The sequence below is a fragment of the Bos indicus genome, chromosome 11 (assembly GCF_029378745.1).
Source record: "Bos indicus isolate NIAB-ARS_2022 breed Sahiwal x Tharparkar chromosome 11, NIAB-ARS_B.indTharparkar_mat_pri_1.0, whole genome shotgun sequence".
Lineage (NCBI taxonomy): Eukaryota > Metazoa > Chordata > Mammalia > Artiodactyla > Bovidae > Bos > Bos indicus.
Genome location: NC_091770.1, coordinates 101,874,823 through 101,897,348, shown reverse-complemented (window position 1 = coordinate 101,897,348; position 22,526 = coordinate 101,874,823). Strand labels below are relative to the sequence as shown.

Sequence of the window (22,526 nt, the reverse complement as noted above, 5' to 3'; positions counted from 1 at the left end):
ACATAGCAGAAGGGACTTTGCTAAGGTAATTAAGTTAGGGATCTTGAAACAGGGAGAATACCCAGGATTAATCAGGTGGGCCCAGTGTAATCACAAGAGTCCTTGTAAGAGGGAGGCAGAAGTGGGGGTCAAGTCAGAAAGTGGAGTTGTGGAAATGGAAGCAGAGGTTGGCATGATGTGCTTTAAAGATGAAGGAAGGGGCCCTCCTGTACAGCACGGGGAACTCTGCTCAACGTTATGAGGCAGTCTGGCTGGGAGGGGAGTGTGGGGGAGAACGGATACATGTGTATGTATGGCTGAATCTGTTTGCGATCCCCCTGAAACTATCACAGCATTGTTAATTGGCTATGCTCCAATATAAAATAAAAAGTTTCAAACAAAGATGAAGGAAAGGGCCACGAGTTAAGGAATGTGGGGGCCTCTAGAAGCTGGAAAGACAAGGTAATGGATTCTCACCTTGTCTCCAGTAAGAACACAGTCCTGCAGGCACCATGATTTTAGCCAGGTGAAAACCGGTTCAGACTTATGCCCTCCAGAACTGTAAGAGAAAAAATGTGTATCGTTTTCAGCCACTAACTTTGCAGTGGTTTGTTACAGCAGCCACAGGAATCCCATAAAAAGGACTGAAGAGCATCTGCTACATGCCCAGGCATCACCCAACAGTTTACACTCTTTAACTTCTCCATGGAAGCTCTCCTGAGCCTTCACAACAGACTGGACCCCACACTGCAAACTCTCCCTGTTGTGTCCGTCGTCATGCTGATTGAATAGTGATGGCTGTGATTATTCCTTGAGTGTCTCTCTACCCACTGGACTATGGGCACCACGAGGGCCGGGATTATGGGTCTGTTCATTTCATTCACCACTTTGTCCCAGTGTTGTTGTTCAGGCACTAAGTCGTGTCTGACTTTTTGCGACCCCGTGGACTGCAGCACGCCAGGCTCCCCTGTCTTCCACTATCTCCCAGGGTCTGCTCACATTAATTCCATTGAGTTGGTGATGCCATCCAATCATCTCATCCTCTGCTGCCCCCTTCTCCTTTAGCCTTCAATCATAATAAATTCGTGCTGCGTGAATGACTAAATGAATCAAATGAATTCCACTCAGCAGTCCTCCCAGCAACCCCAGGAAGCGGGAGCCATTGTCCATTTCACAGGTGAGGAAACCGAGACACAAGTGAGGCGCCATCCCATCACTTTTCCCAGGATGCATGGATTAGAAGGTGTGGGGCCAGGATGTGAACCCAGCACTGTCTGTCTGTGCCCAACAGCCCATCAGAGCAGCTTCTAGGCTAAAAACATCCCAACTGTCTGCCTCTGCCCCTCTGAGTGTCCCTACCCCTAGCTGACTTCTGCCCAGCAAACTAACACTCCAGGGGAAGGAGCATCTTAATTAGGCTAGCCTGCAGCTGTTAGGGGAGCTGCCTGGTCCACAGTGGAGGCGGAGGTTTCAATGACGAATCCCGCGCTTAGCTGGGCTGAGGGCGAAAAGCAACAGGATTTGTCAAGTTGCTCTGGGATCCTCGTGAATGGGCAGCGTTCCAGAACCATAGTGTCATCATCGTTATTATTGTTTTTTTTTTTTTTTTTATATCTAATCTGTTCTTGAGAACAACCATTTTGAAATTGGGCAAAAATACAGCCTAATATATTTAAACATATATATTTTTATTTTTATATAATTTAAAAATAAATGCATTGATGTACATTTTCCAAGTGCCTGCCTGCTGAATTCCTAATGTAATACAACATGACTCAGAGCTAAATTTAAAGAGAGAAGCACATATGTTTAAAGCAGGCACCAACTTTCAATCTGAGGAGAAACAGAGTCAAAAGTATTTTTTTTAGCGTGTGAACGGACTGAGTGCAAAGTGAATTATCTCCAAGCCATCTGGGAAGTCTGGTGTTTTTCAATGCCTTCACAACTCTAATTTTAAGCCGTTATTTGGCCTTTAAATAACAATATCTTTTCTTTCCATTGGAATTTGCACCAGATTCCGCATTTATTGCACTATCGACTCCAAAAAGAGACCTATCTTTTTGAGAGCAAAAAGAGCAAAAGTTATTGAACGTATTACTCTGCAGATTGGCTCTGGGAAAAAAACAGCAGTCTGATATTTTGCAAATGAAGTTTGACATATTCTGGGATGGCATATTGCACTCACCACAAACAGGCTGCTTGTGCCCGGAGGAGAAAGCTTAATTAAAGCCCCCTTAACAGCATGCAACTCCAGGAAAACGACTCCAAGTGCACTGTAAGTGACCTTAAGTCGTTCCACGGGGTTCCCATTCATGAATGGTCTTGATTTTTACCTAGAAGACAGTACAATGTGATTATAGAATTTCAGCCCTAAGGGGGTTCTGATCTATGCTACCAGCCTGTGCTGGGATCCCCTACATAGACTCCAGGTAATACCTTTAGTCAATGGACTCGCTGCCTTCCCAATTGCAGGAAGTGCCATGCACTATTAGGTTGAAATCTTCCTCCCTACAACTGGTTCTCATTATTGCCACTAGATTACATAGGAGTCTTCCCCATGGTTGACTCAAAGGTGAGTTGAAGGTCACCATCATGACTTTCCACCAGCTTTCATCTGCTCTGCTCCAAATAAAGCACACCCAGCTCCTCTAAAAACTTGGGCGGGTTCTCTCCAGTAATAAAGATCACAATTTTTTAGGAACTTGTCTATAAGGGAGAGGACAAAGAGACAAAGGAGAAGATGTCTTGAACCTCTATGAAATCAAATTTGGCCACTAACTTATTTCATTTGAATCCCAAACCTTCTATTTCTTCTACAGCCTCTGTGTACGGTCTCTTCAGAGGTATGGACTTGGCTGAAAACCAAATCCTTATTAGTACAGAGGTTCTCAATTGGTTCTTCAGCCACTAAGTCAAGTCTGACTCTTTGAGACCCCATGGACCGCAGGACTCCAGGCTCCCCAGTCCACTATCTCCCAGAGTTTGCTCAGATTCATGTCCATTGAGTCAGTGATGCCATCCAACCATCTCATCCTCTGCCACCCCCTTCTCCTTTTGCCTTCAACCTTTCTCAGCATCAGGGTCTTTTCCAGTGAGTGAGCTCTTCACATCAGGTGGCCAGAGTACTGAGCTTCAGCTTTAGCATCAGTCCTTCCAACGAATATTCAGGACTGATTTCATTTAGGATGGACTGGTTAGATGTGATCTTCAGATCAGATCAGTCGCTCAGTTGTGTCCGACTCTTTGCGACCCCATGAATTGCAGCACGCCAGGCCTCCCTGTCCATCACCAACTCCAGGAGTTCACCCAGACTCATGTCCATTGAGTCAGTGATGCCATCCAGCCATCTCATCCTCCGTCGTCCCCTTCTCCTCTTGCCCCCAATCCCTCCCAGCATCAGAGTCATTGACTCATTGGAAAAGATGTGATCTTACCCCCTATGAATTCTCCTTTGCCTTCTCTTCTGCAGGAATGCATTTTAAAAAGATATCTTCCCAGGTCAAACCCTAGGCTCATACAGGTTACCACTCAAAGATCCCTTTATCAGACTAACCTGTCAGAATGACGACCTCCTCGTCACTCTGTCCATTCATCCTGCTTTATATTACTTAACAGCCCTCACTACATGAAATATTACAGATATAGCTTTTTTTTTTTGCCACCTACTTCCCTTTACTAGAATGTGGGCTCTGCAAGGTAGGGACGTTATCTCACCATGTACCCTGTTGAATCCCCTGGGCTTATAATAATATTTGATTAATCAATATTTATTGAATAAATGTTTGAGGATCAATATGTAGATATTGGTCCATGGATATCAAACTCAGAATATCCTTCTGCCAGGCTTGAGAAGGACTGGATTAGCCTGAATGCTACATCCTTCAGGAGCCCTTTTTGCCTCCCAGATAAAGTGACTCTCCCTTCCATATGTTCTTCTCAAACTCAGGGGTCACCATTCACATGGCCTTGATCTTACAGCAGATTGGATTTTAGTTGACTTGCATTTATATCTCCCCTGTTGGGAGCAACTCCTGGAGAGCAATCTCTTCAGCCTGATGGCAGCAGTTGCCCAGAAAATACAAGGTATTGAAAGGAATGGCATCCTCTCCCTCCCTCTGTTCTCCTTCATGGAAAGGTTTTGGGGATATTTTGGTGATGGGAGCTAGTCATGATGAAGACTCATCACATCTGGTACAATCTGGGATGCGGATTAACAGTTCGGATGAGGTTTAGTATGGTGAATATCTCAAAGAACTTTTACTCTGTGCTCACTTTTGTCCACTATAATGTCAGGTAGCATTCAGAATTAATTTGAAAAACCCTTTTGAAATGCAACAATGAAAAGACAGAGTTTAAAATGGACAAAGGATCTGAATAGACACTTCTCCAAAGAAGGTATACAAATGGCCAATAAGCCTAAGAAAAGATGCTCAACATCATTAGTCATCAGAGAAATGCAAATCAAAACTACAATGAGATTTCAGTTCACACCTACTAGGATGGCTATCATCAAAAAGGTAGACAATAAAAGGTGTTGATGAAGATGTGGAGAAATTATAACCCTCACACGTTGTTGGTGAGAATGTAAAATGTTGCAGCCGCTATGGAAAACTTTGGCAGTTTCTCAAAAAATGAGAAAGAGTTAACATTTGACCCAGCAAGAAAAAGCAAGAGAGTTCCAGAAAAACATCTATTTCTGCTTTATTGACTATGCCAAAGCCTTTGACTGTGGAATCACACCAAACTGTGGAAAATTCTTAAGGAGATGGGAATACCAGACCACCTGACCTGCCTCTTGAGAAATCTATACACAGGTCAAGAAGCAACAGTTAGAGCTGGACATGGAACAACAGACTGGTTCCAAATTGGGAAAGGAGTACATCAAGGCTGGGTATTGTCACTCTGTTTATTTAACTTATATGCTGAGTACATCATGCGAAATGCTGGGCTGGATGAAGCACAAGCTGGAATCAAGATTGCTAGGAGAAATATCAATAACCTCAGATATGCAGATGACACCACCCTATGGCAGAAAGCAAAGAAGAACTAAAGAGCCTCTTGATGAAGGTGAAAGAGGAGAGTGAAAAAGTTGGCTTAAAACTCAACATTCAGAAAACTAAGATCATGGCATCTGGTCCCATCACTTCATGGGGAATAGATGGGTAAACAGTGGAAAGAGTGGCTGACTTTATTTTTCTGAGCTCCAAAATCACTGCAGATGGTGGCTGCAGCCATGAAATGAAAAGACGCTTGCTCCTTGAAAGAAAAGCTATGACCAACCTAGACAACATATTCAAAAGCAGAGACATTACTTTGCCAACAAAGGTCTGTCTAGTCAAAGCTATGGTTTTTCCAGTAGTCCAGTAGTCACACATGGATGTGAGAGTTGGACTATAAAGAAAGCTGAGCGCCGAAGAACTGATGCTTTTGAAATGTGGTGTTGGAGAAGACTCTTGAGAGTCCCTTGGACATCAAGGAGATCAAACAGGTCAATCCTAAAGGAAATCAGTCCTGAATATTCATTGGAAGGACTGATGTTGAAGCTGAAACTCCAATACTTTGGCCACCTGATGGGAAGAACTGACTCATTGGAAAAGACCCTGATGCTGGGAAAGATTGAAGGCAGGATGAAAAAGGGACGACAGAGGATGAGATGGTTGATGGCATCACAAACTCAATAGACACATGTTTGAGTAAGCTCTGGGAGTTGGTGATGGACAGGGAAGCCTGGCATGCTGCAGTCCATGGGGTCACAAAGAGTCAAACACGACTGAGCAACTGAACTGAACTTGACCCAGCAATTCCATTCCTAGATCAATATGCAAGAGAACTGAAGACATATACCAACTCAGTAACTTGTACATATATGTTTGCAGCAACATTATTCATTATAGCCCAAAAAGTGGGAACAACCCAAATGTCCATCAACTGTTGAATGGACAAACACACGTGGCGTGCCCTTTTCTTTTGGCCATAAAAGAATGAAGTAGTGATGCATGCTACAATGGGCTTCCCAGGTGACACCGTGGTAAAGAGTCCACCTGCCAGTGCAAGAGACACAAGACATGTGGGTTCAATCCCTGGGTCAGGAAATCCCCTGGAGGAGCAAATGGCAACCCATGCCAGTATTTTTGCCTGGGAATTTCCATGGACAGAGGAGTCTGGCAGGCTACTGTCCATTGCGTTGCAAAGAGTCAGACACTACTGAGCGACTAACCACATGTTACAACATAAGCAAGTCTTGAAAACACTATGCTGAGTGAAAGAAGCCAGACACAAAAGACTGTGTATCATATGATTCCATATATATGAAAACTTCAGAGTAGGCAAATCCCACAGAGACAGAAAGTAATTAGTCTTCCAGGGACTAAGAGGAGCGAAAAATGTTCTAGAATTAGATAGCAGTGATGGTTGTGGAACTTTGTGAATATGCGAAAAATGCTTTTTAAAGGTGAATTTTAAAGCATGTGAATTATATTTCGATGACGCTGTTATTTAAAAAAAGAAAGCTTTCCTCACCTTTCAGTAATTGAACACTCAACAGAAGTGATTACTATAGTTAGCTCTTACATATTCAGATCAATTATGGAAAAAAAAAAAAACACCCAAACTCACCTGGAAATAAAGCAGTTGGATAGAGTCAATTACCATTTAGACAGCCTTCAACTCACATAAGATAACATAAGACAACCTAACATCAGATAACACAAGACATCACCTTTTGAGTGAAGAGAAAACAGAAGTCTCTTTCTTGGGGAAATTACACAGAAGGAATAAAGTGACTGTTGGTCATACCAGGCTATCTGCTTCCATTCCAGCAATGACTGTCACAGTGGACAGTGCGTTGGCTGCTTCTGGTGTCCAAGAAGCCACTTAGATCATTTATTTCTACTAGGCTGTCACCAGAACCAACAAATTCTTAAAAAAGCAAAAAGACCTAGAATCTGAAAACCACAAGGCATGTTCAACACACATAATATCCTTAAAAATTTTTGTTTTTATTATGGAAAATATCAAATAGTATAGTGAAACACACAAACTCATCACCAGCTTCAATAATTATCAGCTGACAATCTTCTCTCACCCTTTTCCCCCACTTACTTCTGTCCCTCCATATTATTGAGAAGTGAAACTCATAAATTATATCATCTTCCCCAGAAATATTTCAGTATGACCCTTTCAAAAAAGCCAAAAAATATATTCATATTTCCTTTGGTGTCTTACAAACATTTACAGGAACAATTTGCATAATGTCCTTTTTAATTGTTATCTCCATTCTCCATGGATACATGAGAACATGAATAGCAATTACTACTATTTACAGGAGCAGCTATTGCATGCCAGACACTTTACTGGGGTTTCTACATATCAACGAACATGATTCTTGCATCAATCACAAGGGACAGCGCCCGTGTTCCATCCCCCAGCTCAGGGGGGTGAATGATCCATCCCCCAGGTTAGGGGAGTGAGCGAACCCAACCGAGGGTCAGGCTGGCTGACCCGTCCTCTGTCTCCCACTCATGGCTCTCTCTCGCCTGCCTCTTTTAGGGCTCTGCTGTCCAATACTATAACCGCTGGGCTCTGCTCGCAGTCTTGTCCGACCCTTTGTAACTCCATGAACTGTAGCCCGCCAGGCTCCTCTATCCATGGAATTTTCCAGACAAGAATATTGGAGTGGGTTGCCATACTCTTGCCTGGAAAATCCCATGGACGGAGGAGCCTGATGGGCTCCAGTCCATGGGGTCACTAAGAGTCAGGCACGACTGAGCGACTTCACTTTCACTTTTCACTTTCATGCATTGGAGAAGGAAATGGCAACCCACTCTAGTATTCTTGCCTGGAGAATCCGGGGGACAGAGGAGCCTGGTGGGCTGCAGTCCATGGGGTCGCACAGAGTCGGGCACGACTGAGCGACTTCACTTTCACTTTTCACTTTCATGCATTGGAGAAGGAAATGGCAACCCACTCCAGTGTTCTTACCTGGAGAATCCCGGGGACAGAGGAGCCTGGTGGGCTGCAGTACATGGGGTCGCACAGAGTCGGGCACGACTGAGCTACTTCACTTTCACTTTTCACTTTCATGCATTGGAGAAGGAAATGGCAACCCACTCCAGTGTTCTTACCTGGAGAATCCCGGGGACAGAGGAGCCTGGTGGGCTGCCGTCTATGGGGTTGCACAGAGTCGGACACAACTGAAGTGACGCAGCAGCAGCCGTTTCCTCCTCTAGGGGATCTTCCTGGTCCAGGGATCGAACCCGCGTCTCCTGCATTACAGGTGGATTCTTTACCACTGAGCCACCAGGGAAGCCTCTAGTATAGCCACTAGCTACCTGCAACAAATTTCAAAAATGTAATAGGCAAAAAAGAATGTAAATGATCTCATTAGTAATGTTGATGTTAAAATGATCATGCTTTGGGTGTATTGGGTTAAATAAAACCTCTTGCGGCACAACAATTGTTGCTGTACAACAATTTTATGTGATAAAATACAAAAACATAAGGTTGACCATCTCAACCTTTTTAAGGTGTGCAGCAGTGTTGAGTGCATCCCCTTTGCTGGGCACCCATCAGCGCCATCCAGTTCCAGGACCCATATGTACTCCCAGACCACTTATCAAGCCCTCCTCTCTTTGAACTACCTTTAGGTTTCTTCGTAATTGTTAGTGGCAGCCAAGCATTCTCTAATGGGATCACTCGTAAGTGGCATAGTGCGGACCAGCACACCTGTCTCTCTGTCCTCCAAAGCTTGTGCTCCTTCCACCTCTGCCCTGCCACTGCCTCCCAAGGATGGATTGGTGATGCCAGCGCAGTGGAAATTGGTCTCCTGGTTCTCCTCTGCACCTATTCCCTAAGATCCTACAGAAAAACCCAAACGAACTTTTTGGCCAACTCAACATATATCCCCCAAACAGGGGAAGGAATTTGCAGCCGAATGGTGAACAACCATCAATTGCGAGGAATGTGTGCATTTTACACACAAAAATTGACAAGTTAGGATGTCCACTGCTGTAGTGTTTCAGGTGGAAAAACCTAGATGGTCAACAACGGGGGATTCAATTGCTGTTGTCTAGTCACTAAGGTGCGTCTGACTCTTTGTCACCCCATGGACTGCAGCATGCCAGGCTCCTCAATAAATTATGTTAAACCATCAAATGGGATCCTTGGCAATAATTAAAACATTTTTGAAGACTATTTTATGATAGGGAAAGATATTTAGGCTCTATTATGAAAAATGGTGGCTCAGATGGTAAAGAATCTGCCTGCCAAGCGAGAGACGTGGGTTTGATCCCAGGGTCGAGAAGATCCTCTGGAGAAGGGAATGGCAACCCACTCTAGTAATCTTGCCTAGAGACTTGTTTTGTAAAATAATGTGTATAAATAATCAGAATGTTGAGTAGTGAAATTTTGCATAGCTTCATGTTCTTTTTTTTTTTTTTTTTGCTTCATGTTCTTATACAGGCTTTTTCTACAGTTTCCAAGATTTCAAAGTAAGTCTACATTTGTAAATAGGAAAAATAAGGCAATACATTAAAAAAAAATGAGGGTTCATCACCAAGGTGAATGGATTGTTTCTTGCTCAGCATTCTGCTTGGTCAGCTTTCTTGGTGTGGTCTTACCTGAGGCTTACCAGGAGCTGGAGGCGGGTGTGGGGAGGAGGAGGAGGGCTAAAGGAGAGTTGCTGAGACAGAGATTCTTTTGCTTCCGTGGCTGCCCCACACCTTGGCTTCCCCTGGAAGCCCACAAGCTTGGCACCTGCCCTCTGCCCTCAGGTTCTGGGTGAGGGCTCCAGGGTTGGTAGCTTCTGATGCTGGCCGTCCATGGTCCCTCTTAATTAAAATGCACCATCCACATAACACAGTAATGGAATTAGAAGGCGGTTCCTCCCTCAGAAGGGCTGCGGTCAAGGCTGCACAAACAACTCGTGTTTTGTTCCACTGTGATTCAGCCTAATGTGTTGGTAAAAGGGTCCATTCCCAAGATGTTTTGTACTTAATTACGTATGAACATGGCAGAAAGCAGAGGCCCCTAACAACATGCTTGGTGGTTGATTAAGTGAGCATCTGGATGGGCAATCAATAATTTACTAAAATATTTAGAACACCGCCTGGCTTCCTGTGATGGGAAAAATATGGCTTGCTTGTGGTCCTTTGGTGGTTGTTCTGTAGGTGGAGGTCCTCCTGGCTTTCCAGTCTCTCTGCCTCTAGCTTGAACACTTCTGCAGCTAGCGTGTGAACTTTCAGAAACGCGCAGATCTAATCACATCACACCTCCACGTTGTCCACGGAACTCTCTTACCTCTGTGTCTCCCCTACCCCGACTGCACCTGGTCACCTGGGCAGGCTTGGGCCTCACTGCATTTCATGTCCCATCTGTGACTGTCTTCCCTGCTAGGCTGTGAGTGGACACCATGGGACAGGAACATGTTCTGTTTGGATCCTTACTTAATCCTTTTATTTGGTGGATGTCGCTGGGTAAATGAATGCATTGGCAGCACAGGAATCCTGGCGGAGTGGTTGTGATCAGCGTTAAAGGCAAATGAAACTCTCTCATTTCCCCCATCTTAAAAAAAAAACTTTAAAAAATAAATTTATTGTTCTATCTTTGGCTGTGCTGGGTCTTCATTGCTGCACATGGGCTTTCTTTATTTGCGGCAAGTGGGGGCGACTCTTGAGTTGTGGTGTTCAGGCTTCTTGCTGAGGTGGCTTCTCTTGCCGTGGAGCATGGGTTCTAGGGCACGTGGGCTTTAGAGCTGTGGCCCATGGGCTTAGTTGTCCCAAGGCATGTGGGATCTTTCCAGACCAGGGATCGAACCTGTGTCCCCTACTGGCAGAAGGATTCTCAAACACAGACAACCAGGGAAGTCCCCATTTTCCTCCTCTTGAATTAATAGCAAATTCCTTTAATCTTAGGGCTTCCCAAGTGTGGCTCAGTGGTGAAGAATCCGCCTGCCAATACAGGAAATGCAAGAGACACAGGTTTGATCCCTGAGTCGGGAAGATCCCCTGCAAGAGGAAATGGCAACCCACTCCAGTATCCTTGTCCGGGAAACCCCACCGACCAAGGAGCCTGGCGGGCTGCAGTCCATGGGGTCACAAAGAGCTGGACACAACTGAGCGCGGACGCATTGTGCATTGTATCATTCTCTAATCTTACACTCCTGATGGTTAGTTCTGGGGGCCACCCCTCTTCCTTATCCTCTGAATGCAAGAACTGAGGTTCAGAAGGGTTAACCCATTTGCCTGAGAGACCCCAGTGGGGCTGAGCCGCCAGCCTGGGTTGACTTCCTGACCTTCAGGAATCTTCTTTGTCCCTGGGATCATTTTGGTCACCATCATCACTAGCGTCATCGCCACCATTGTGTCAAGGTTGTGAGAGGCAGGAAATAAGAGGAAAACAGGAGCGGGCTCAGAAGAGACCAAAGGGGATTCTTTACCATACGTGCTTAAATTGATCATAACAAACTTGGTTCCAAGCAATTTAAAAAATGACTGATGCCCGAGTCTTAAGCAGGTGAATAGGGAGGAACACATGTTCCACTTGTGATATTTTCAGTGATATTTATCAGGTGACACTGGGCCTGGTTTTACCACTGGCTCCCCAGCTGTTTAGCAAAATGTCGAGTACATTCAATATCTATATTTGTTGAATGACTAGCTTGAATGCCTACCATGTCCCCAGAACCATGGGCTGTCTCACCATAATCCTCAGGGCCACCCCAAGGTCTTAAGCATTGTGCCACGTTGATTACAACAGGTGGCTCAGTTCCCAGGTGGTTTATCCAGGGAAAATTTGCTTTAAAGCTATCTGGTGACTTTCTGTGCACCCCTCCAACGCAGTGTTCTGTGTCCAGTGAATCCTTAATAATTATTAATTGATGAGGGTGCTTTCTCAGTCTGAATGCTTAACACATGCTCTCTGAATATGATGGGTGTTGCAGCATATTTTAATTAAATCCTGACAACTTTAATTCTGATTGCTCATTCTAATACTCTTGAGCTGCTAGCACCAAGCTAATGACTTGTTCATTTTGGAAGATATTAGTAGCAGGGTGCTGCCTTTTAGCCAAACATAACATCATAATAATTAAAATCTGATATTTCTTGAAATGAACTCCTTTAAAGTGATTTCTATTCCACAAGCACACACACAGATGCAAGCATACATGTGTCAACATGCTCAAGAATTTACACCACCTCGGAGAAGCTCTGTCCATTCCTTTCCAAAATGAAAAGTTTGTTGTTGACGTGATGATAGACTCCTTATAAGCTTCAGGGGAAATATGTATTTCCACTGATCAATGTCTGAGTTTCCCAGAAGAGGGGAGCCGGAGAGAAATCCTGAGAACTAATGACGGTGGGAGCAGAGTGTATTTGTACTTCATTGCGCCAATCAGAGTCTAAACCACTGAATCAGAGAAAGAGACAAAGGAAAATCTAATTGTGTGGGAAAGGTGGCGGGAGGACAGCTGAGCAGGTGCGAGAGATGGTATCTGAGTACACAAAGAGATGAGATAATTTGGAGAGAAGATCCAGGAAACAAATATAATATACTGGGTTAACTCATTGCTCTCACAGAGTGAACATCTCTTGTGCTCAAGGCATCGGAGAGCTGACAGTTACAAGTTAGCTGCCGGCCATACACCTGTGGTGCTTACCTTAGTGCATGATTCTAACCAGAGGTTCATTCTTGGGCTTCAGTGAGGACTGTGAACCCCCCGAAATTATATGTGAAACTTTGTGTTATGGGGACTTCCCTGGAAGTCTAGTGGTTAAGATGTCATGTTCCCAATGCAGGAAAACAGGGGTTCCATCCCTGGTCGGGGAACTAAGATCCCACATACAACATGGTCCAGCCAAACCCCCCACCCCAAGCAAAAATCTGCGTGTTTATAGATACACATGAGTGTGGGCAGAAATAGAGCGGCACAGTTCTCAACCTCTCCTCTCCTCTGGGACAAAAATACATAGCAAGGACTTCATTCTCTAAGACTTCAATTCAGTTCAGTTGCTCAGTCGAGTCTGACTCTTTGCGACCCCATGGACTGCAGCATGCCAGGCCTCCCTGTCCATCACCAAGTCCCGGAACTTGCTCAAACTCATGTCCATTGAGTCGCTGATGTCATCCAGCCAGCTCATCCTCTGTCATCCTGTTCTCCTCCTGCCTTCAATCTTTCCCACCATCAGGGTCTTTTCCAGTGAGTCAGTTCTTCCCGTCAGGTGGCCAAACTATTGGAATTTCAGCTTCAGCATCGGTCCTTGCAATTAATATTCAGGACTGATTTCCTTTAGGATTGACTGGTTTGATTTCCTTGCAGTCCAAGGGACTCTCAAGAGTCTTCTCCAACACCACAGTTCAAAAGCACCAGTTCTGTGGTGCTCAGCTTTCATTATAATCCAACTCTCACATTTATACATGAGTACTGGAAAAACCATAGCTTTGACTAGATGGATCTTTGTTGGCAAAGTAATGTCTCTGCTTTTCAATATGCTGTCTAGGCTGGTCATAGCTTTTCTTCCAAGGAGCAAGCGTCTTTTCATTTCATGGCTGCAGTCACCATCTGCAGTGATTTTGGAGCCCCCCCAAAATAAAATCTGTCACTGTTTCCATTGTTTTCCCATCTATTTGCCATAAAGTGATGCCATGATCCTTGTTTTCTGAATGTTGAGTTTTAAGCCAAGTTTTTCACTCTCCTCTTTCACTTTCAAGAGGCTCTTTAGTTCTTTGCTTTCTGCCATAGGGTGGTGTCATCTGCATATCTGAGGTTATTGATATTTCCCCCAGCAATCCTGATTCCAGCTTGTGCTTCATCCAGCCTGGTATTTCTCATGATGTACTCTGCATATAAGTTAAATAAGCAAAGTGACAATACACAGCCTTGATGTACTCCTTTCCCAATTTGGAACCAGTCTGTTGTTCCATGTCTGGTTCTAACTGTTGCTTCTTGACCTGCATACCGACTTCTCAGGAGGCATGTAAGGTGGTCTGATATTCCCAACTCTTGAAGGATTTTCCACAGTTTGGTGTGATCCACAAAGTCAAAGGTTTTGACGTAGTCAATAAAGCAGAAGTAGATGTTTTTTCTGGAACTCTCTTGCTTTTTCTATGATCCAATGGATGTTGGCAATTTGATCTCTGGTTCCTCTGCCTTTTCTAAATCCAGCTTGAACATCTGGAAGTTCACGGTTCACGTACTGTTGAAGTCTGGCTTGGAGAATTTTGAGCGTTACTTTGCTAGCGTGTGAGATGAGTGCAGTTGTGCGGTAGTTTGAGTGTTCTTTGGCATTGTGTCAAAACATGATATGGAGTTTGCCTTCTCTACTCTTCCCCTGGAAAGGATGAGTAAACTGAAGCCATATCCAAAACCAGCCAACAGACACAGATATTTTTCTTCACTTTTGTAAAGTTAAATAGTATCTTCTGCAAAAAAACTTAAAAAAGAAAAACAACTCCCCAAAAGAAATTTTTAAAAAGACCTTTTAAAATAGCGAACTATAGGACACAGTTCATTGACAAGTTCTTGTCAACAGGGTGATGTCATTAGAGACAATTTGAATAGAACCCTTGCTGATCCTTGTTTGATTCTATGCAAAGACTCCTCAAGTGGGAGATGGAAGCGTAGGTCACAGTCCCATCGGAAATTTTCTCAGCACATCCTCCTCACAGTTAAGATCTTCTAAGTGTTTATTGTACGCTGAGGACTATTTCAAAAGCTTTGCGCGCAAGGTGTTATAAACCCCACAGCTATTTTATAAAGATAGGTGTTGTTACCAGGGCCCTCCCAGGTGGCGAGAGTGGTAAAGAACCCACTTACCAAAGCAGGAGATGCCGGAGATGTGGGTTTGATCCCTGGTTCAGGAAGATCCCCTGGAGGAGGGCATGGCAACCCATACCAGTATTCTTGCCTGGAGAATCCCATGGGCAGAGGAGTCTGGTGGGATACAGTCCATGGGCTTGCAAAGAGTCAGACACTACTGAAGTAACTTGGAATGCATGCATGCATGGATGATTGCTGCTGCTGCTGCTAAGTCGCTTCAATCGTGTCCCGCTCTGTGCGACCCCATAGATGGCAGCCTGCCAGGCTCCTCCGTCCCTGGGATTCTCCAGGCAAGAACACTGGAGTGGGTTGCCATTTCCTTCTCCAATGCATGAAAGTGAAAAGTGAAAGTGGAGTTGCTTAGTCGTGCCTGACTCTTAGCGACTCCATGGACTGCTGCCTACCAGGCTCCTCCACCCTTTTCCAGGCAAGAGTACTGGAGTGGGGTGCCATTGCATGATTACTAGACCTAATTTACAGATAAGAAAACTGCGGCTCAGTGAGACTCAATGAATTGTTTACAATTCCACACCTAGATATTTCCTGCTATCTCTACCCCTTTCCCTTAGGAAACACTATAAATGGCCACACTAGAAAGGTAAGGTAGAAAATGAAACTCTGTAAACCCAAGACAATAAAACACCTTTCTTTCTTACGGGTTTATTAACATCTCTGAGTTGGTCAGACGTCCTGAGCAAATTCAGGGTTTGCATTTTTTGGCCGGAACATCACAGAAGTCATGTTGTGATCTGTGCCTCACATCAGGGGGTGGGTTGTCCTATACTGGTGATTTGACCTTGATCTCTCAGTGTGGTGTCAGCCAGGTTCCTTCACTGCGAAGTTCTATTCCCTACCCACCCCTCACTGACATTATTGAATTAAAAACCTTTATGATAAAATATATATAACCTAAAATTACCATTTTAACCATTTGAAGTGTCCAGTTCTGTAGCATTAATTCCATTCTCACTGCTGGGCAACTGTCACCACCATGCACAGAACTTTTTCATCTTCCCAAACTGAAATTATGTCCTCTGAACAATGATTTCCCCTTCCCCCTTCCGAAGCTCCCGGCAACCACTATCGTACTCTCCGTTTCTATGAATTTGACTCTTCTAGGTACTTCATCGGAGAAGGCAATGGCACCCCACTCCGGTACTCTTGCTTGGAAAATCCCATGGACAGAGGAGCCTGGTAGGCTGCAGTCCATGGGGTCGCTTAGAGTCGGACATGACTGAGCGACTTCACTTTCACCTTTCACTTTCATGCATTGGAGAAGGAAATGGCAACCCACTCCATGTTCTTGCCTGGAGAATCCCAGGGATGGTGGAGCCTGGTGGGCTGCTGTCTACGGGGTCGCACAGAGTCAGACACGACTGAAGCGACTTAGCAGCAGCAGCAGCAGGTACTTCATATAAGTGGAATTATACGGTGTTTATCGTTTTGTGTCTGACTCATTTCACCTAGCATAACATCTTTAAGCTTCACCCATGTTATATGTCCCTGTGTGCTCAGTGGCTTCAGTTGTGTCCTATTCTTTGGGACCCTATGGACTGCAGCCCCCCAGGCTCCTCTGTCCATGAAAGCCTCCAGGGAAGAATACTGGATTGGGTTGCCATGCCCTCCTCCAGGGGATCTTCCCAACCCAGGGACCAAATCGGAGTCTCCTGTGTCTCCTGCATCGCAGGTGGATTCTTTACTGCTGAGCCAGTGAGGATACCCTGACCCACACTGTAGTATGTGTGGGTGTCAGAATGTCCTTCTTTTTTAAGACTGAATAAATGTTCCCTTGTGTGTATATGCCACATGTTAATGAACTCATCCCAGGACGGACACTTCGGTTGCCTCCACCTTTTGGCTCTTGTGGATAATGCTGCTACAAACTTGGGTGTACAAATAATGAATAGCTTTTCCAGACCCTACTTTTCCTTCTTTTGATCATATAGCCAGAGCTGAAACTTCTGGATTATTATTTTTTCCTTCTTAATTAGCGAGTTTCTTGAGGGATGCTATGTTGAGACTATATAACCATGCTGCTATTCCTCACCCTTTCACCCCCTGGCAGTCTTCAGTTCCTATTTGAATCAATAATTAATCTAACAGTTGCCAAGTAGTAATTTTCTTTCCATCATTCATTCTGCATTTATTAGCTGGCATTCTACTGTAGGGAAGAAATTTCCCTTCTCCCCCATTGATTTACTAATATGGAGGAATTTTATTCAATCCTTTACACCACGGACCCTTTATTGCTCTGAGCAATTCATTTCCGTATGACTCCCAAGACTGCAAGTTTGGGGAAGTGAGGGAACTTTCTGTATTTCCTTGTTACCATGAAGAAAGCCGAGAGCGCAGCCGGACTTCCCTAAATTCAGGTGATCGCGTTCCTGCCCACGCATTCCTTTAAAGAGGAAATCCTCTCTCCTAGGGTGGCCTCACAAACCTCCCGGACGGCCCCGTCCCGCGAAAACTACATTTCCCAGAGTCCTCCGAGCGCTTGCGTCATCAGCCGGCGCGTCTTTTTGCTCGCCGGTTTTGAAGAGCCGGCTGTGGCGGCGGCAACATGGCGGACGTGCTAAGTGTTGGTGTCAATCTGGAGGCCTTTGCCCAGGCCATTAGTGCCATTCAGGCGCTCCGCTCTAGCGTGAGCAGGGTGTTCGACTGCCTGAAGGATGGCATGCGGAACAAAGAGACGCTGGAGGGCCGGGAGAAGGCCTTCATTGCGCATTTCCAGGACAACTTGCATTCGGTCAACCGGGACCTCAAGTAGGTACCGGCTGAGGGGCTGGGGGTCGGGACCTCCTACCCTGCCCCACCCCCGCGGGAGTCTCCTGAGTCACGGGCTGCTCTTTCTTTTCGTTGCTCCCTCTGTCTCCTCTCCAGGCCTCTCCCTGCCCCTCACGGCCTCATCTTCCTTCCACCCCCGCTTTCGCGTCTCCCTTCTCTTGGCGTCCTGCTGTTGGCCGACTCCCGCCACCCAGGACCACCTCTGTGGTCCTTCCATTCCTCGCGAGGGGACGTGCTCTTCTCATGAACTTCCACTCGTCTTCTCGGCTCGTCAGGGTTCCCACCTGTGGGCCCTCTGGGCTCCACTACGTCTGATCAAATAGTACCAAAAAGGACCTGTTCAACGCTGCCCCAGAGTCAAGTGTATTCCACCTAATTGGCCACAGGTTTTCGTCCCTGAACCTGGAATTCATCAGTTCCAGGCCCTACCCCACGCCCAAAACATGATGAAACAGGCTTTGTTCTTTCTCTTTTCTCCTACCCCACCTCCTAACCACCTGATCACTACTTTAACTCCCACTCTCACTGCTTCTGTGAAGTTCCTGCCTCAAAAGAGACCTCATCACAGGCTTACCCAGCTTAATGACTTCTGCTTAAACACCTCATCCCCACACCCCCACCCTGGGCCTCCCAACAAAAGCTAAGTTGGGGTCCTTCAGGGTTAAGGATTGTATATTTCTTTCTCTTAACAAGTCAACTTCTTCTACTTTATCAGTGACATGAAGTGAGAGGATGCTTGTAAAATGCCTGGTACTTAATAGGCAATTTTTAATAGGTCCTGGTCGTGGGCCCTCCTATCCTCATGAGAGTCAGACCTTCTCAGGGAAGTTAGAATTGCAGGGTTTTTGTCTTTTCTCAAAACTGACCTTAGCAGCAGGCGAAGGCATTGGGTGAGCTATTCATCCTAGTTTCTGGAGTGGCTGGGTTTTTTTTTTTTAGTCTCCTCAACTTGGTCTCCTTAGTAACCAGATGGAAGGAGGAGGTGGTAACCAAATGATCGGAGCCTCTTTTTTTTTTTTTTTTTCTTGTAAGTAAGTTGCCAGTCTTGTTCTAGGGGAGAGCCAGGAGGTCACACCCCCTCCTCACTCCCACACTTACTTTCTGTTCTCTGGTGAAGTTCCAGATAATGCTTGCCCTGCCTGAGTCTGGGTGCTGGTGGTTTTTCCCTTTCTTCTCTTCGGTGGGCTTTCCTTGGTAATGTGCAGGGTGTTGAAACCCATCAGCACTGTAGAAAGTTTAATAATAAAAGTGTTGATCTCACCCCGTTGTCTTCATAAATCTGTGGACAGCAGCGTGAAGAGGCAAGAGGCTAAAGAGTCCAAGATGAACGTGGCATGAGAAGCTGTTCCTATGTTCAGCTGTTCCTATGGTGTCTTGTTGACACTCTGGGACTGGCCCCTCAGAACGTGCTCCTGAATGTGCTTTTGCTGTTCAGTCTCTTTCCCAAGCTGCTCTAGGGTTTTTGTTTTTTTTTTTCCTGCTACACTGAAGCGTGTTTGTTTGACACAGCCCCCTCCATGGTGTCTTCCCGTTTGTTTATCTCTTTTTTGTTTTGGTAAGTTTTACCATCTGTGAAGCACCACGTACAAATCTATCTCTCTGTGAATGGTAAATAATCATCATTTATTCAGGTACTTGCTGTACTGCCAAATAGAATGATCTGTATGTGGATCTGAAAACTCTCTTATTGAGAAGCAGTGTTATACCACATTTTGAAATTCCAGAAGGCCCTCCCCTCCCCCAGCCCTGCAAAGAATGATTTGAGTTGTTCAATCCTGATTTTAGGAGTCCTGTTGATTTCATTGCTCTTGATCCTTGTTCTCCTCTGGAATGGTGCCAGAAAGCTCAGCTGTAAAATGGGATAAGCCCCCTGCTAGGGGTTCTCTCACGTGGCTCTAGTCATCTTCTTCTTTTTAATATTTGTCTATTTACTTGGGATTTTTGTTCTGTCGTGTGGGACCTTTCATTGCAGCACTCGGACCTTCCATTTGGTGCTCAGGCTCAGCTGTTCCATGTGGGTTTAATTGCTCCTCGGCATATGGGATCTTAGTTCCCTGACCAGGGATTGAACTCGTGTCCCCCACAATGCAAGATAGGTTCTTCAGCGCTGGACCACTAGGGAAGCTCCTGGCCCTTGTCTTCTTAACCTTTCAGAAAGTATTTCTTCTTAAGGGACTTAAGTTTATGATGAGCAGTTTGAAGAACAGCCTTGGACCGATGCAGTAGGCTAAGGACTGGAGTTTCGGGGGACTCAGGTTTACTTGCTGCGTCTGTTTGCTTTTCAGTGAGCTGGAACGTCTGAGCAACTTGGTGGGCAAGCCTTCTGAGAACCATCCTCTCCATAACAGCGGGCTGTTAAGTCTGGATCCTGTGCAGGACAAAACCCCTCTGTACAGTCAGCTCCTCCAGGCGTATAAATGGTCAAACAAGGTAAGGGGGATGTGTCAGGAATGAAGCTAATACAGGAAAAAGCAAGCTTTCTGACATTGCATAAAGGCAGAAAGTGAGGGTAAGTTTTTCTTTCCTTTTTTTGTTCTTGATTTGGCATGGGGTTATAGAGTTGGAAGTTTTAGACTGTCCCTGGGAGAGATTATATAGTCCTCTGAAGTCTCAGAAATTAATCATGATGCTCAGGTAATTACATTTTTTTAAAAGTTCAAACTCGGGTGTGTTTAACCTGGAGACTGGGTTAAGGAGCAGTTATTTTGACCCCATGAAATCACACTCAGAGTTGTGCTGTGTGTGTGTGTGTGTGTTTCTCTGGGAAGGACTTCCTAGCTTTCATCAGATTCTCAGGGGGTTCCTGATTCCCCGGAAGTGGAGGACTGGTGGTCTGCGAGCGCAGCTGCTCACTTTGCTTTTGTTGCTTGGCCTGCCTTCCCCATTGTTGATGGAACGGCTCTAGAGGACTGTTTGGTAAATCACTCTCACTGTCCTTTTTTCATCTGTTTTTTTAAATTATAGTTGATTGATAGTATTGTATTGGTTTCAGGCGCATACATATCTATGTATATATTCTTCAGATTTTCTCATTCATAGGTTATTACAAACTATTGTGAATAGTTCTCTGTTCTGTAGAGTAAGTCCTTGCTGATTATCTATTTTGTATATGGTAGTGTGTGCTTAGTTGCCCAGTCGTGTCTGACTCTTCGCAGCCCCAAGAACTGTAGCCCACCAGGCTCCGCTGTCCACGGAATTCTCCAGGCAAGAATACCGGAGTTGGTGCCATTTCCTTCTCCATATGTATAGTAGTGTGTATACGTTAATCCCCACCTCCTAATACTCTCTCTTCTCTTAACTACTCTGCGCCCATCTGCGGGAGATTGCTCTAAGCGCTCTCTATTGTTCACTTGCTCAATTGTGTCTGACTCTTTCGACCCCTTGGAGGGGAACACTCGCCATAGAATTTGCTGTTCGTGGTAGCCCCATGGCGGAGCCCCCAGGACAGCTGTGAAAGGAAAACTAAGCCGCAGTGTAAAAATAACAGGAAAATTAGGCTCGTCAGCCTGGCAGCAGTCCGTGTGTTTGCTCACAGGTTCATCTTGTTTGGTGCTGTGGGCTGTTGTGCTGTGCTTTGTTCTGTTTTCTGCTGCCGATGGAAAGCTAGAATGTACGTTTGGAATGATTTTGGAAGCTTTTCTCCCTAGGCTGCTGCTCCCTGGAGAGGATTGTTCTTAGCGTTACTGATTGTGATCCGCCCTTCCCTCTCCCATTACCCATCACCCTTCTCCTCTTTTCACTCTCGGGTCTCAGGTGACAGATGAGCCGTGGCAGTGTTTCTGCGTGTAGAATTATTCCTTTGAATTTGTCATTGGAAATATTTAACATTCTTTGGTTTACAGTGGGACCCAGGCAGCTGCGTCTGAGACTCAGGGAGAAACGATTTATCCTGGGACACTAAAGGAGCTTGAACCTGGGAGGCACGCATTTAGCCTGTAAGGGTTGTCCTCCAGACTTGGGCTGCTGTGGACAGAAACCCACTTCAGTCCTGAGCATCAGATGGCCCCCTGGTGTGGGGATCAGTCATTCTGCTGCCCTCTCTTTGCCCGCTTCCCAGTGTTGTCCTGGTGTCTCCCAGTGGTGGGAAAGACAGTCTGGCAGCTGGAGGTTTGTGTGGTCCTTCACGCCAGACACTGAAAACGGATGCGGGCCCTGTTTGGGAGGGGCCCCTGCCTACCCAGACAGCTTGTTGAGCTCAGCGGTTGGAATTCTCTGATTGCCCAGTGCAGATCAGCTGAAACGCGGGGATTGGGGCTGCACGGATAGAGGCAGGAGGGGGTGCGGGACAGACACAAAATCATGGCTGTCTGGGGCAGTTGCTAGGGCCAGACACCAGGCTGTTCAGGCCCCACACGGACAGCGCTGCCCTCTCAGGCCGTCCTGTGTGAGCTTCCTTGTTTCCCCAGGGGCTCGCGTGGGCATCCTAGCATGGGGGATCTGATGTGTAGGTGACTTATTTCTGGTTGGATGCCTGGTCTTGCCTTTTGGACGTGGAAGCTGTGTTGATGTATCATGTGGGTAATGTTCTCAGAATAGGCTCAAGTGGTGGAGACGTTTCAGTGGTGGGAAGATTTAGGCTGATCTCGAGGCCATGAGTGCCCGAGACCCCAGTGGAAGCAGCTGGTTTTAAATCAAAGTGATGACACGTACCGGTTGAGTGAAGATAGTTTTGTTTGCCCAGTTTAATAGAATATTAAGATAGAAGTCCCTGTTCCTCCCCTCTCAGATGCAGAAGAGGGTGTGTTAGGGGAAAGAAGCAGTACGTGTGTGGAAATACTTGTCCTGGAGACGCTGCGGGTTAAACCTAGATGTAGAAATGTGTCAGGGTGTAAGTCCTGCCCGAGGAGTGTGAGGGGTTGGGGTTTCCGTCGCACCCTGGCCTGGTGCACGTTGTGAAGTGACTGTTCCTTCACCAGCTCTCTATGCCCAGCAGGGAGGGCATTTTGGA

The 22,526-nt window shown here is 45.7% G+C and overlaps 1 protein-coding gene across 3 annotated transcripts in view; it reads left to right on the top strand.

Annotated features, from left to right (window-relative positions):
- Window positions 1-17,318: 17,318 nt before the first annotated feature.
- The window catches only part of MED27 (mediator complex subunit 27), a 246,189-nt gene continuing 240,981 nt past the window's right edge, over window positions 17,319-22,526 (top strand). For 2 of the 3 annotated variants that reach the window (XM_070799476.1, XM_019971048.2), the window contains exons 1-2: window positions 17,319-17,557; window positions 19,864-20,008. In XM_070799476.1, coding sequence (XP_070655577.1) covers window positions 17,355-17,557; window positions 19,864-20,008 — 348 coding nt within the window. In that variant the 5' untranslated portion in view covers window positions 17,319-17,354. The remainder of the gene's footprint in view (window positions 17,558-19,863; window positions 20,009-22,526) is intronic. The other variant, XM_019971047.2, reaches the window with a different exon arrangement.